At 43.4% G+C, this 16,012-nt stretch overlaps 1 protein-coding gene across 7 annotated transcripts in view; it reads left to right on the top strand.

Moving 5' to 3' along the window:
• Positions 1 to 16,012, top strand: part of LOC124048551 (alpha-adducin-like) — a 52,976-nt gene that overhangs the window by 13,906 nt on the left and 23,058 nt on the right. For 6 of the 7 annotated variants that reach the window (XR_006841251.1, XM_046369454.1, XM_046369456.1 and 3 more), the window contains exons 2-7: positions 3,409 to 3,621; positions 4,504 to 4,666; positions 5,207 to 5,358; positions 13,728 to 13,808; positions 14,477 to 14,626; positions 14,978 to 15,121. Coding sequence is in view for 6 of the 7 variants with exons in the window: in XM_046369454.1 (XP_046225410.1) it covers positions 3,427 to 3,621; positions 4,504 to 4,666; positions 5,207 to 5,358; positions 13,728 to 13,808; positions 14,477 to 14,626; positions 14,978 to 15,121 (885 nt within the window). In the remaining variant the exon portion in view is untranslated. Of the gene's footprint in view, positions 1 to 1,196; positions 1,288 to 3,408; positions 3,622 to 4,503; positions 4,667 to 5,206; positions 5,359 to 13,727; positions 13,809 to 14,476; positions 14,627 to 14,977; positions 15,122 to 16,012 lie in introns of all 7 variants that reach the window. The other variant, XM_046369455.1, reaches the window with a different exon arrangement.

The following is a 16,012-nucleotide window of genomic DNA, read 5'->3' on the forward strand; positions in this document are numbered from 1 at the left end:
AAAAGGGAACATTTTAGGTCATGGTTTGTCATGTTTTCTATGTAGCTACAGATATTAGGCTATAGTAGTACATTGACTAATTTTCCTATTATTTGACAGCTTAGCTGCCATGTTAGGGTAGATGCCCACGCAGTGGAGCGCATATGATATTGAGTTGCAGTGACATTTGTTTACATAGCCAGCTAACAAGTGGATTGTTCTGTACTTTTTCTACCGATGCAATTAATTTGGAAACTGTCCCAGCTTTGTAATTAATCAGCTAACTTTTTAGTTGGTCTGTCAGGCAAGAAAACGAATTGGAGGCAACATTGTGCTTTGCTCAACACTGTCACTTACTTGATAGTCTCACTTCCTCTCTACAAAGACGACCAGCTATGACCATCAAAATAGATCAAGAATTATTCTAAACCTGTTTGGCTAAATTGCACTTTGTCATCTTTGTAATCTTTTACTTTCAACATCCTAAAAAAGCACCCCCACACCATCCCACCACCACCTCCGTGTTTCACGGTGGGAACCACACGTGCAGAGATGATCCATGCACCTACTCTGCGTCTCACTGAGACATGGCAATTGAGAACCAAACATCTTACATTTGGACTCATCAGACCAAAAGACAGATTTCCACAGTCTAATGTACATTGCTCGTGTTTCTTGGCCCAAGCAAGTTTCTTCTTATTATTGGTGTCCTTTAGTAGTGGTTTCTTTGCAGCAATTCAACCCTGAAGTCCTGATTCGTGGCGTATCCTCTGATCTGTTGATACTGAGATGTCTGTTACTTGAACTCTGAAGCATTTATTTGGGCTGCTATTTGAGGTGCAGTTAACTAATGAACTTATCCTCTTCAGCAGAGGTAACTTTGGATCTTCCTTTCCTGTGTTGGTCCTCATGAGAGCCAGTGTCGTCATAGTGCTTGATGGTTTTTGTGTCTGCATTTGAAGAAACTTTCAAAGTTCCTGAAATGTTCCGCATTGACTGACCTTTGGCTTAAATTAATGATGGACTGTCGTTTCTCTTTGCTTATTTGAGCTGTTCTTGCCATAATATGGACTTAGCCTTATTTGGTAAATGACCATCTTCTGTATACCATCCTTACCTTTTCACAACACAATTGATTTGGCTCAAACGCATTAAGGAAAGAAATTAAACAAATGAACTTTTAACAAGGCACACCTGTTTATTGAAATGCATTCCAGGTGACTACCTCATGAAGCTGTTTGGGAGAATGTCAAGCGTGTGCAAAGCTGTCATCAAGGCAAATGTTGGCTATTTGCAGAATAAATAAAGGTAAAATAAATATAAATTTGCAGAATCTCAAATAAAATATAATTTGATAACACTTTTTTGGTTACTACATGATTCAATGTGTTATTTCATAGTTTTGATGTCTTCAATATTATTCTACAATGTAGAAAATAGTAAAATATTCAGTAAACTTGAATGAGTAGGTGTATGAAAACTATTGACTGGTACTGTATATAGGGAATAGGTTGCCATTTGGGAGGCATACACATCTACATTCTCTCCACCAGACAGAGACAGTGCAGCATTATCCACTGTTCTGTTGGACAATAAATGGAAATTCGTCATACAAAACCAGAGATTTGAGGACTTTTTTGTCCTAATGAGTTTGGAACAGCAAAACTTATGCCTAATTGCTATTTTTCTATCCGTTCATGTTATTTGGTAGCCTGGAATCCAAGCTGTAAAACAGAGCATGTCAGTTTGGATTCTAAGCTAGTTGTTCTCTATTCTGTCACAAGAATCCCTCAGGTCAGAAGTGAGATCCTTGCTTCAATACTCACACTAAAACAGTGTGGAAACATTGCATATACATTTTGACTAGATAAAGGATGCATCATCATGGTTTTTCTACTTTCTCCATTAATTTATCCTGATTTCCCCTTTTATTTGCACCTAAACTCTTCTTATTGTGTATCTGGCACTAAACCGATTGGACCAATGTCTGCTGTGAGGGCTGAATGGTTTGGGCCTGGCTAGTAGTTGTCATAGCATCCCTGTGTCCAGTTTTGGCTGCCTGAAAGTTGCTGTAACTGCTGAGAACTGAGAAGGGCAAATGGTTTACAGTGGTGTCTGCCAGCCCATAGAGGCCCACTAGCCTTACTCTAATCCTCTTATGCTGCCTGTCTTTGTCCTCTGGGGGGTAGGTCTCCGTCTACAGGCTGCTAATGTACTTTATCTGAGAGAACATTATCCCCTCAGACAGCCTTGACAGAAATGAGACAAGATCAATTGCAAATAATTTCGGTCCCTCTAGCTTCGACTCCAACCGCTCTAGGTTGAGTCTCGAATGGAAATCCGTGTCATGTCTGGCAGAGTGAGACTACTGTCCCTCCTTTCTCTCATCCCGCCATCTATTTTCACTCCATCTATTTTTGCTCAATCTCTCCATCAGCAATTCCAAGGCAACACAATTATGCTGAGACTCGCTTTAAAGACTTGAAACTCGCTGCCAAAAAAAACCCCATTGTTTTCAACGCTTAACAAACCATACAACTCTATGCAATGACTACTTTGAACAATTTACACAGTCAATAAATACACGCATGGAAAACCCCGTTAAAATGGAATTGCACCCATCTCTCTCTGATCGTCCATGATGTTCTGTCTACTCACTGTGTAGCCATCAAACACAATGATTGCCTGTGTTTGGCGTGCTAGTGTTGGGTAAAATATTGATTTCCTGTCCATTTTTTTCCCTGGCTCAGTCATTCAAAACAAAACCCAATAATAACAATAGCAAGGGACTCACCTTGCTGTGTTCACTTGAACAGGAAGTTGTTTTGAGCGTGGCAGAAGTCATGCTGGATTGACAGCATGGCCAATGTTGAATGTTTATCCTTTTAAGCTTGGAAAAGAGACCCTTAAACCCAGACTTGGACCAGACACCCACTCCACTGAATAGCAGGCTAGTAATTGCTTTGCAATGCTTGCAGTTAGCCACTGATTCCTTCAAACTACTCATTGTTGAATTTGTGATTTCCAACTTGTTGTGTAATGGTTGTCCAGTGGCCGATCACTGATACATTTTGTCGTAGTGTCCCCATGAGTGACAGAACACTGAGCCAATCATGACGCAAGTAGAGAACATTACAAACCCCTACGCTTCATATTTTCCGCTGGCTACCCCACCACCACAGAAAACACTGAACTAGGCCGAAACACCTGCATTTTGGCGCTGCCTTACTCAAGAAAGCAAAAGAGACCATGTTTTGAATGCGGCTTTATTAACTCAAATATTTGTAACTTATTTTTTTTTACATTGTTTGCAAACTGATGTGACACTTACTAATGCCCAAGTAACATCCCCACCTGCCCTGAATGACGGGTCGCCACTGAACATGACCCATGTTGTAACATCTGACCTTTTCTCCCTGGCATCTTCAGGAGCCAACAGACCTGGTGATGAACGGTGACTCAGGTGCTGGGGTGGTGACTGCCCTCCCGCCCACCACCGCCCCCCACAAGGAGCGCTACTTTGACCGTGTGGATGAAAGCAGCCTAGAGTACCGGCGTGAGAGAAACATGGCTCCAGACCTCAGACAGGATTTCAACATGATGGAGCAGAGGAAGAGGGTCTCCATGATCCTGCAGAGCCCGGTAGGACTGGCTATCATACACACGCATGCAAATGCACGTTCTCACAAACCCACACACACTCAGTAGGAAGTACTACTCCTTTTCTATCTTATGTCTTAATGTAATGTCACCAACATAAGAATATAAGAACACCTTTTGTTACTTCAAATTGAATAGCCTTTTTGTGTAGGGCTGTATCACCCTCTCCACTATCACATGGTATAACCACTTAACATTGATCAACAGTTTATCTGTCTCTCTCGAACACACTACTGTTCCCTCAACGCTCAGTTTAAGCCCAGTATATACATATAAAAGCTAAATATTTATACATCAGCCCTTATAGAGCTGGGAAAAAGATGGTCTTTATTATGCTGTGCAGTGACGCGCCCTGACCCTTCATCTGTCTGTGTGAGTGTCAACTCTGTGACGGTTGTAGTGTATTGACCCATATGTGTGCAGTGACGCGTCCTGACCCTTCATCATCTGTCTGTGTGAATGTCAACTCTGTGACGGTTGTAGTGTATTGACCCATATGTGTGCAGTGACGCGCCCTGACCCTTCATCATCTGTCTGTGTGAATGTCAACCCTGTGACGGTTGTAGTGTATTGACCCATATGTGTGCAGTGACGCGCCCTGACCCTTCATCATCTGCATGTCCGGTTGTAGTGTATTGTGACCCTTCATCTGTCTGTGTGAATGTCAACCCCGGTTGTAGTGTATTGATGTGTGCCCTTCATCATCTGTCTGTGTGAATGTCAACCCTGTGACGGTTGTAGTGTATTGACCCATATGTGTGCAGTGACGCGTCCTGACCCTTCAATGTCTGTCTCCGACTATGTGACTCTCTGACTGTGTGTCTGTCTGTTACTGACTGTGTTACTGTCTACTTTACTCCCCAGGCGTTTTGTGATGAGCTGGATACGATGATCCATGACCAGCTGAAGAGGGGAAAGACCCCCACCAGCCTGTTGGCCCTGCAGCAGATCGCTGACTTCATGACCACCACTATCCCCACCATGTACCCTGCAGCGCCACAGGGAGGCATGGCTGCACTCAACATGAGTGAGTAATATAGAGTAGAATCCTGTCCTGTGTCTTCAGTTCTTACCACAATGATTCCTTTTTAAATACTTTTGAAGTAAGTAGACTGTCTGGGGGTAACCGAGGAGAGGTTTGGGATACTTTTTTAATCGAATGTAAACTCAGCAAAAAACTACAAAAAAAGAAACGTCCCTTTTTCGAGACCCTGTCTATCAAAGATAATTCGTAAAAATCCAAATAACTTCACAGATCTTCATTGTAAAGGGTTTAAACACTGTTTCCCATGCTTGTTCAATGAACCATAAACATTTATTGAACATGCACCCGTGGAACGGTCGTTAAGACACGAAAAGCTTAGACTGTAGGCAATTAAGGTCACGGTTATGAAAACTTAGGCCACTATAAAGAGGCCTTTCTACTGACTATGAAAAACATTATTCTTTGTTAACCGAGGTAAGTGAAATTGTTCCTCTGTCTCTCTCTTTCTCAATTCAATTTGTTATATTGGCATGATGTAACAATGTACATATTGCCAAAGCGTCTTCCTCTCTCCCTCTCTAGGTCTGGGTATGGTAACTCCAGTGAATGACCTGCGTGGATCTGACTCTATCTCCTATGAGAAAGGAGAGAAACTGCTTCGTTGTAAGCTAGCTGCCTTCTACCGCCTGACAGACCTCTTTGGCTGGTCCCAGCTCATCTACAACCACTTAACCGTAAGAGAACCTTATACTTTAGGCATCTTACCCCTCTAGTAATACTGTATATCACTGAAGCTGTCTTGTAGTCAGTAGGAAACACCTGAAGTGGTATGTAAGGACATTATCTTTTTTCCCCCACTGCAGAATAATGTAGTGCTTGCTTAGCACATTTTACCAGCATATTTTCGGAAAGCTCGTTATGGAAATGTGGGGTTGGCTAGGTTAGTAAGATTAGCTGAGTAAGCGTTATATAGATGAACCATCAAATGAATGAAAATACTAACTACTGCATGATTGTATGCATGTACAGTTGAAGTCGAAAGTCTACATAAACCTTAGTCATATCTATTAAACTCAGTTTTTCATAATTCCTGACATTTAATCCTTGTAAAAATTCCCTGTCCTGGGTCAGTTAGGATCACCACTTTATTTTAAGAATGTGAAATGTCAGAATAATAGTAGAGCGAAGGATTTATTTCAGCTCTTATTTCTTTCAGCTTTTATTTCTTTCATCACATTCCCAGTGGGTCAGAAGTTTACATACACTCAATTAGTATTTGGTAACATTGCCTTTAAATACTTTAACTTGGGTCAAATGTTTCGGGTAGCCTTCCACAAGCTTCCCACAATAAGTTGGGTGAATTTGTCCCATTCCCCCTGACAGAGCTGGTGTAACTGAGTCAGGTTTGTAGGTCTCCTTGATCGCACAAGCTTTTTCAGTTCTGCCCACAAATGTTCTATTGGATTGAGGTCAGGGCTTTGTGATGGGTACTCCAGTACCTTGACTTTGTTGTCCTTAAGCCATTTTGCCACAACTTTGGAAGTATGCTTAGGGTCATTGTCCATTTGGAAGACCCATTTGCGACCAAGCTTTAACTTCCTGACTGATGTCCGCAGATGTTGCTTCAATATATCCACGTAATTTTCCTGCCTCGTGATGCCATGTATTTTGTGAAGTGCACCAGTCCTTCTGCAGCAAAGCACCCTCATAACATGATGCTGCCACCCCCGTGCTTCGCGGTTGCGATGGTGTTCTTCGGCTTGGAAGCCTCCCCCTTTTTGCTCCAAACAAAACAATGGTCAGTATGGCCAAACAGTTCAAATCAAATCAAATCAAATCAAATTTATTTATATAGCCCTTCGTACATCAGCTGATATCTCAAAGTGCTGTACAGAAACCCAGCCTAAAACCCCAAACAGCAAACAATGCAGGTGTAAAAGCACGGTGGCTAGGAAAAACTCCCTAGAAAGGCCAAAACCTAGGAAGAAACCTAGAGAGGAACCGGGCTATGTGGGGTGGCCAGTCCTCTTCTGGCTGTGCCGGGTAGAGATTATAACAGAACATGACCAAGATGTTCAAATGTTCATAAATGACCAGCATGGTCAAATAATAATAAGGCAGAACAGTTGAAACTGGAGCAGCAGCACAGTCAGATGGACTGGGGACAGCAAGGAGCCATCATGTCAGGTAGTCCTGGGGCACGGTCCTAGGGCTCAGGTCCTCCGAGAGAGAGAAAGAAAGAGAGAATTAGAGAGAGCATATGTGGGGTGGCCAGTCCTCTTCTGGCTGTGCCAGGTGGAGATTATAACAGAACGTGGCCAAGATGTTCAAATGTTCATAAATGACCAGCATGGTTGAATAATAGTAAGGCAGAACAGTTTAAACTGGAGCAGGAGCATGGCCAGGTGGACTGGGGACAGCAAGGAGTCCTCATGTCAGGTAGTCCTGGGACATGGTCCTAGGGCCCAGGCCAGTTGAAACTGGAGCAGCAGCATGGCCAGGTGGACTGGGGACAGCAAGGAGTCATCATGTCAGGTAGTCCTGGGGCATGGTTCTAGGGCTCAGGTCCTCCGAGAGAGAGAAAGAAAGAGAGAAGGAGAGAATTAGAGAACGCACACTTAGATTTACACAGGACACCGAATAGGACAGGAGAAGTACTCCAGATAAACAAACTGACCCTAGCCCCGACACATAAACTACTGCAGCATAAATACTGGAGGCTGAGACAGGAGGGGTCAGGAGACACTGTGGCCCCATCCGAGGACACCCCGGACAGGGCCAAACAGGAAGGATATAACCCCACCCACTTTGCCAAAGCACAGCCCCCACACCACTAGAGGGAAATCTTCAACCACCAACTTACCATCCTGAGACAAGGCCGAGTATAGCCCACAAAGATCTCCGACACGGTACAACCCAAGGGGTGGGGGGAACCCAGACAGGCCGACCACAACAGTGAATCAACCCACCCAGGTGACGCATCCCCCCCAGGGACGGCACGAGAGAGCCCCAGCAAGCCAGTGACTCAGCCCCCGTAACAGGGTTAGAGGCAGAGAATCCCAGTGGAAAAAGGGGAACCGGCCAGGCAGAGACCGCAAGGGCGGTTCGTTGCTCCAGAGCCTTTCCGTTCACCTTCCCACTCCTGGGCCAGACTACACTCAATCATATGACCCACTGAAGAGATGAGTCTTCAGTAAAGACTTAAAGGTTGAGACCGAGTTTGCGTCTCTGACATGGGTAGGCAGACCGTTCCATAAAAATGGAGCTCTATAGGAGAAAGCCCTGCCTCCAGCTGTTTGCTTAGAAATTCTAGGGACAATTAGGAGGCCTGCGTCTTGTGACCGTAGCGTACGTATAGGTATGTACGGCAGGACCAAATCAGAGAGGTAGGTAGGAGCAAGCCCATGTAATGCTTTGTAGGTTAGCAGTAAAACCTTGAAATCAGCCCTTGCTTTGACAGGAAGCCAGTGTAGAGAGGCTAGCACTGGAGTAATATGATCAAATTTTTTGGTTCTAGTCAGGATTCTAGCAGCCGTATTTAGCACTAACTGAAGTTTATTTAGTGCTTTATCCGGGTAGCCGGAAAATAGAGCATTGCAGTAGTCTAACCTAGAAGTGACAAAAGCATGGATTAATTTTTCTGTATCATTTTTGGACAGAAAGTTTCTGATTTTTGCAATGTTACGTAGATGGAAAAAAGCTGTCCTCGAAATGGTCTTGATATGTTCTTCAAAAGAGAGATCAGGGTCCAGAGTAACGCCGAGGTCCTTCACAGTTTTATTTGAGACGACTGTACAACCATTAAGATTAATTGTCAGATTCAACAGAAGATCTCTTTGTTTCTTGGGACCTAGAACAAGCATCTCTGTTTTGTCCGAGTTTAATAGTAGAAAGTTTGCAGCCATCCACTTCCTTATGTCTGAAACACATGCTTCTAGCGAGGGCAATTTTGGTGCTTCACCATGTTTCATTGAAATGTACAGCTGTGTGTCATCCGCATAGCAGTGAAAGTTTACATTATGTTTTCGAATAACATCCCCAAGAGGTAAAATATATAGTGAAAACAATAGTGGTCCTAAAACAGAACCTTGAGGAACACCGAAATGTACAGTTGATTTGTCAGAGGACAAACCATTCACAGAGACAAACTGATATCTTTCCGACAGATAAGACCTAAACCAGGCCAGAACATGTCCGTGTAGACCAATTTGGGTTTCCAATCTCTCCAAAAGAATGTGGTGATCGATGGTATCAAAAGCAGCACTAAGGTCTAGGAGCACGAGGACAGATGCAGAGCCTCGGTCCGATGCCATCAAAATGTCATTTACCACCTTCACAAGTGCCGTCTCAGTGCTATGATGGGGTCTAAAACCAGACTGAAGCATTTCGTATACATTGTTTGTCTTCAGGAAGGCAGTGAGTTGCTGCGCAACAGCCTTCTCTAAAATCTTTGAGAGGAATGGAAGATTCGATATAGGCCGATAGTTTTTTATATTTTCTGGGTCAAGGTTTGGCTTTTTCAAGAGAGGCTTTATTACTGCCACTTTTAGTGAGTTTGGTACACATCCAGTGGATAGAGAGCCGTTTATTATGTTCAACATAGGAGGGCCAAGCACAGGAAGCAGCTCTTTCAGTAGTTTAGTTGGAATAGGGTCCAGTATACAGCTTGAAGGTTTAGAGGCCATGATTATTTTCATCATTGTGTCAAGAGATATAGTACTAAAACACTTGAGCGTCTCTCTTGATCCTAGGTCCTGGCAGAGTTGTGCAGACTCAGGACAACTGAGGTTTGGAGGAATACGCAGGTTTAAAGAGGAGTCCGTAATTTGCTTTCTAATAATCATAATCTTTTCCTCAAAGAAGTTCATGAATTTATCACTGCTAAAGTGCAAGTCATCCTCTCTTGGGGAATGCTGCTTTTTAGTTAGCTTTGCCACAGTATCAAAAAGGAATTTCGGATTGTTCTTATTTTCCTCAATTAAGTTAGAAAAATAGGACGATCGAGCAGCAGTAAGGGCTCTTCGGTACTGCACGGTACCATCCTTCCAAGCTAGTCGGAAGACTTCCAGTTTGGTGTGGCGCCATTTCCGTTCCAATTTTCTGGAAGCTTGCTTCAGAGCTCGGGTATTTTCTGTGTACCATGGAGCTAGTTTCTTATGAGACATTTTTTTAGTTTTTAGGGGTGCAACTGCATCTAGGGTATTGCGCAAGGTTAAATTGAGATCCTCAGTTAGGTGGTTAACGGATTTTTGTCCTCTGGCGTCCTTGGGTAGGCAGAGGGAGTCTTGAAGGGCATCAAGGAATCTTTGTGTTGTCTGTGAATTTATAGCACGACTTTTGATGTTCCTTGGTTGGGGTCTGAGCAGATTATTTGTTGCAATTGCAAACGTAATAAAATGGTGGTCTGATAGTCCAGGATTATGAGGAAAAACATTAAGATCCACAACATTTATTCCATGGGACAAAACTAGGTCCAGCGTATGACTGTGAGAGTGAGTGGGTCCAGAGACATGTTGGACAAAACCCACTGAGTCGATGATGGCTCCAAAAGCCTTTTGGAGTGGGTCTGTGGACTTTTCCATGTGAATATTAAAGTCACCAAAGATTAGAATATTATCTGCAATGACTACAAGGTCTGATAGGAATTCAGGGAACTCAGTGAGAAACGCTGTATATGGCCCAGGAGGCCTGTAAACAGTAGCTATAAAAAGTGATTGAGTAGGCTGCATAGATTTCATGACTAGAAGCTCAAAAGATGAAAACGTCATTTTTTTTTTTTGTAAATTGAAATTTGCTATCGTAAATGTTAGCAACACCTCCGCCTTTGCGGGATGCACGGGGATATGGTTACTAGTGTAGCCAGGAGGTGAGGCCTCATTTAACACAGTAAATTCATCAGGCTTAAGCCATGTTTCAGTCAGGCCAATCACATCAAGATTATGATCAGTGATTAGTTCATTGACTATAATTGCCTTTGAAGTAAGGGATCTAACATTAAGTAGCCCTATTTTGAGATGTGAGGTATCATGATCTCTTTCAGTAATGACAGGAATGGAGGTGGTCTTTATCCTAGTGAGATTGCTAAGGCGAACACCGCCATGTTTAGTTTTGCCCAACCCAGGTCGAGGCACAGACACGGTCTCAATGGTGATAGCTGAGCTGACTACACTAACTATGCTAGTGGCAGACTCCACTATGCTGGCAGGCTGGCTAATAGCCTGCTGCCTGGCCTGCACCCTATTTCATTGTGGAGCTAGAGGAGTTAGAGCCCTGTCTATGTTGGCAGATAAGATGAGAGCACCCCTCCAGCTAGGATGGAGTCCGTCACTCCTCAGCAGGTCAGGCTTGGTCCTGTTTGTGGGCGAGTCCCAGAAAGAGGGCCAATTATCTACAAATTCTATCTTTTGGGAGGGGCAGAAAACAGTTTTCAACCAGCGATTGAGTTGTGAGACTCTGCTGTAGAGCTCATCACTCCCCCTAACTGGGAGGGGGCCAGAGACAATTACTCGATGCCGACACATCTTTCTAGCTGATATGCACGCAGAAGCTATGTTGCGCTTCTATTTTTGTTTCATCAGACCAGAGGACATTTCTCCAAAAAGTATCATCTTTGTCCGCATGTGTAGTTGCAAACTGTAGTCTGGCTTTTTTATGGCGGTTTTGGAGCAGTGGTATCTTCCTTGCTGAGCGGCCTTTCAGGTTATGTCAATATAGGACTTGTTTTACTGTGGAAACTTTTGTACCTGTCTCCTCCAGCATCTTCACAAGGTCCTTTGCTGCTGTTCTGGGATTGATTTTGCACTTTTCGCACCAAAGTACAGTGGGGCAAAAAAGTGTTTAGTCAGCCACCAATTGTGCAAGTTCTCCCACTTAATAACAAAAAATAACAAAAGTTTATCTCAACCCTTTTATATACCCTTTGTTGTCAAACGTTTTCTGTAAGTCTTCACAAGGTTCACACACTGTTGCTGGTATTTTGGCCCATTCCTCCATGCAGATCTCCTCTAGAGCAGTGATGTTTTGGGGCTATTGCTGGGCAACACGGACTTTCAACTCCCTCCAAAGATTTTCTATGGGGTTGAGATCTGGAGACTGGCTAGGCCACTCCAGGACCTTGAAATGCTTCTTACGAAGCTACTCCTTCGTTGCCTGGGCGGTGTGTTTGGGATCATTGTCATGCTGAAAGACCCAGCCACGTTTCATCTTCAATGCCCTTGCTGATGGAAAGAAGTTTTCACTCAAAATCTCACGATACATGGCCCCATTCATTCTTTCCTTTACACGGATCAGTCATCCTGGTCCCTTTGCAGAAGAACAGCCCCAAAGCATGATGTTTCCACCCCCATGCTTCACAGTAGGTATGGTGTTCTTTGAATGCAACTCAGCATTCTTTGTTCTCCAAACATGACGAGTTGAGTTTTTACCAAAAAGTTCTATTTTTGTTTCATCTGACCATATGACATTCTCCCAATCTTCTTCTGGATCATCCAAATGCTCTCTAGCAAACTTCAGACGGGCCTGGACATGTACTGGCTTATTCAGGGGGACATGTCTGGCACTGCAGGATTTGAGTCCCTGGCGGTATAGTTACTGATGGTAGGCTTTGTTACTTTGGTCCCAGCTCTCTGCAGGTCATTCACCAGGTCCCCCCGTGGGGTTCTGGGATTTTTGCTCACCGTTCTTGTGATCATTTTGACCCCACGGTGTGAGATCTTGCGTGGAGCCCCAGATCGAGGGAGATTATCAGTGGTCTTGTATGTCTTCCATTTCCTAATAATTGCTCCCACAGTTGCTTTTCTTCAAACCAAGCTGCTTACCTAATGCAGATTCAGTCTTCCCAGCCTGGTGCAGGTCTACAATTTTGTTTCTGGTGTCCTTTGACAGCTCTTTGGTCTTGGCCATAGTGGAGTTTGGAGTGTGACTGTTGGAGGTTGTGGACAGGTGTCTTTTTATACTGATAACAAGTTCAAACAGGTGCCATTAATACAGGTAACGAGTAGAGGACAGAGGAGCCTCTTAAAGAAGTTGTTACAGGTCTGTGAGAGCCAGAAATTTTGCTTGTTTGTAGGTGACCAAATACTTATTTTCCACCATAATTTGCAAATAAATTCATAAAAAATCCTACAATATGATTTTCTGGATTTTGTTTCCTCATTTTGTCTGTCATAGTTGAACTGTACCTATGATGAAAATGACAGGCTTCTCATATTTTTAAGTGGGAGAACTTGCACAATTGGTGGCTGACTAAATACTTTTTTGCCCCACTGTATGTTAATCTCTAGGAGATTATCCTGAGCGGTATGACAGCTGCGTGGTCCCATGGTGTTTATACTTGCGTGCTATTGTTTGTACAGATGAACGTGGTACCTTCAGGCGTTTGGAAATTGCTCCTAAAGATGAACCAGACTTGTGGAGGTCTAAAAAAAAAATTGCTGAGGTCTTGGCTGATTACTTTTGACTTTTACATGATGTCAAGCAAAGAGGCACTGAGGTTGAAGGTAGACCTTGAAAAACATCCACAGGTACACCTCCAATTGACTCAAATTATGTCAATTAGCCTATCAGAAGCTTCTAAAGCCATGACATCAATTTCTGGAATTTTCCAAGCTGTTAAAGGCACAGTCAACTTAGTGTATGTAAACTTCTGACCCACTGGAATTGTGATGCAGTGAAATAATCTGTCTGTAAAAAATTGTTGGAAAAATGTCATGCACAAAGTAGATGTCCTAACCTTCTTGCCAAAACTATAGTTTGTTTACAAGAAATTTGTGGAATGGTTGACAAAAGAGTTTTTTCCTTCTGTAGCTCAGTTGGTAGAGCATGGCGCTTGTAACGCCAGGGTAGTGGGTTTGATTCCCGGGACCACCCATACGTAGAATGTATGCACACATGACTGTAAGTCGCTTTGGATAAAAGCGTCTGCTAAATGGCATATATATTATTATTATAATATTATTATTATTATATTATTTTAATGACTCCAACCTAAGTGTATGTAAATTCCGACTTCGACTGTATATGTGTGAGCCATTTGGGGTAATTCCTTAGGCTTGTTTGTTTGGTACTGAGTAACTTGTTAAGACCACCATCTGTTCTCTTCCAGGTCAGGGTGAATTCAGATCAGGAGAGGTTCATTATTGTCCCTTTTGGGCTTCTGTACAGCGAAGTCTCCGCCTCCAGTCTGGTAAGGTTCTTCCCCCAGTGCCTCTCACTCTTAACAGAGCTGCCTGCATAATGTATAATAACGCTGTGAACTAATAAAAAAAATGTACATCTGATGTTGTGCTAAATGCATTTTAAATAAGTGATTTGTCATTTTACCTGCCTATTTTAATATAATATCTGGCTTTTGTGATTTTGAATGCATTACGTTTATCATCTTCCAACCATACTAGAGACATTAAGGTTGTTCCATCACTGTCTAGTGTATACTGTAATCTGGAGATATAACACTTGTCTTGTTATATAATGACTCATAGATCCTTCAAATCCGAAGCTGCCATCAACCCTTTTCCCTCTGCCTGTTTCATCTTTATACATTGTTAATTTCACTGACAGGCAGTGTCACTGTAGCCTGGGTGCCATTTGTGCTGTCTTGCCAACTACTATATCAAGTTTGACTAGAGTTTGCAAGACCAAACAAATAGATCTGGGACTCAGACTAGCATTGTAAGATAATCGACTCACTTGTTTAATTGAATGATCCCAGATGTATTTTTAGTTAACTTTGAGATTGTTCATTTCTCTAGGCTTTCAGTCATAAGGCATTGACTCACCGCTGCCTGTCTGGTCCTATCCCATAGAGCTATGTAATAATGTATCCTGTCTATTTAATGCTGTGTCCCGTCCTAGGTGAAGATTAATATGCAAGGGGAGATTGTGGACCAGGGGAGTACCAATCTAGGGGTCAACCAGGCTGGCTTCACTCTCCACTCAGCCATCTATGCAGCCCGGCCAGACGTTAAGTGCATTGTGCACGTCCACACACCGGCAGGAGCTGCAGTAAGAAATAAGCCCCCCCACCCACCTGACAAGTTCCTAACTTCCTGTCTCTGCCCAGTTGCTACAGATCTATGGAACTTTAGTATTTTTATGCTCTTGTAAACTTTAAAGTGTTAGGTACATCTATTTTAGCTCATCATTCCATTGGTGAAAATTCTGCCCACCCGGTACATCAAGCGAGCTAGAACGAATGTGAAAAATTGTGAAATACTGCTGCTACCAAGTCAGCTGTTGTGGTGTAATTACAGTCTCTGTGTGTTGTGTTTCAGGTGTCGGCCATGAAATGATATCTGCTGCCCATCTCTCCAGAGGCCCTGTCCCTATTGGTAAATAACTTGTGTTGTATTTCAGGTGTCGGCCATGAAGTGTGGCCTGTTACCCATCTCTCCAGAGGCCCTGACCCTGGGGGAGGTGGCTTACCATGACTACCACGGCATCATCATAGACAAAGAGGAGAACGTCCTCATACAGAAGAACTTGGGGCCAACCAGCAAGGTACCAGAAGAAGGGTTCAAAAGTATGGGGGCCAGGCTAGGGAGGGTTTGCGAATACATTTTCAAATCAAATTGTATTTGTCACATACACATGGTTAGCAGATGTTAATGCGAGTGTAGCGAAATGCTTGTGCTTCTAGTTCCAACAATGCAGTAATAACCAACGAGTAATCTAACCTAACAATTCCACAACTACTACCTTATACATACACACACAAGTGTAAAGGGATAAAGAATATGTACATAAAGATACATGAATGAGAGATGGCACAGAACGGCATAGGCGAGATGAGTAATGGAGGGTCTATAAACATAAAGGGGCATAGTTTAAAGTGGCTAGTGATACATTTTTACATCAATTTCCATTATTAAAGTGGCTGGAGTTGAGTCAGTATGTTGGTAGCAGCCACTCAATGTTAGTGGTGGCTGTTTAACAGTCTGATGGCCTTGAGATAGAAGCTGTTTTTCAGTCTCTCGGTCCCTGCTTTGATGCACCTGTAATGACCTCGCCTTCTGGATGGTAGCGGGGTGAACAGGCTATCACTATCACATTGTTGTCCTTGATGATCTTTATGGCCTTCCTGTGACATCGGGTGGTGTAGGTGTCCTGGAGGGCAGGTAGTTTGCCCCCGGTGATGCGTTGTGCACACCTCACTACCCTCTGGAGAGCCTTATGGTTGTGGGCAGAGCAGTTGCCGTACCAGGTGGTGATACAGCCCGACAGGATGCTCTCGATCGTGTATCTGTAGAAGTTTGTGAGTGCTTTTGGTGACAAGCCAAATTTCTTCAGCCTCCTGAGGTTGAAGAGGCGCTGCTGCGCCTTCTTCACAACGCTGTCTGTGTGGGTGGACCAATTCAGTTTATCCGTGATGTGTACACCAAGGAGCTTAAA

Source organism: Oncorhynchus gorbuscha, linkage group LG11, assembly GCF_021184085.1.
Source record: "Oncorhynchus gorbuscha isolate QuinsamMale2020 ecotype Even-year linkage group LG11, OgorEven_v1.0, whole genome shotgun sequence".
Taxonomy (NCBI): Eukaryota; Metazoa; Chordata; class Actinopteri; order Salmoniformes; family Salmonidae; genus Oncorhynchus; species Oncorhynchus gorbuscha.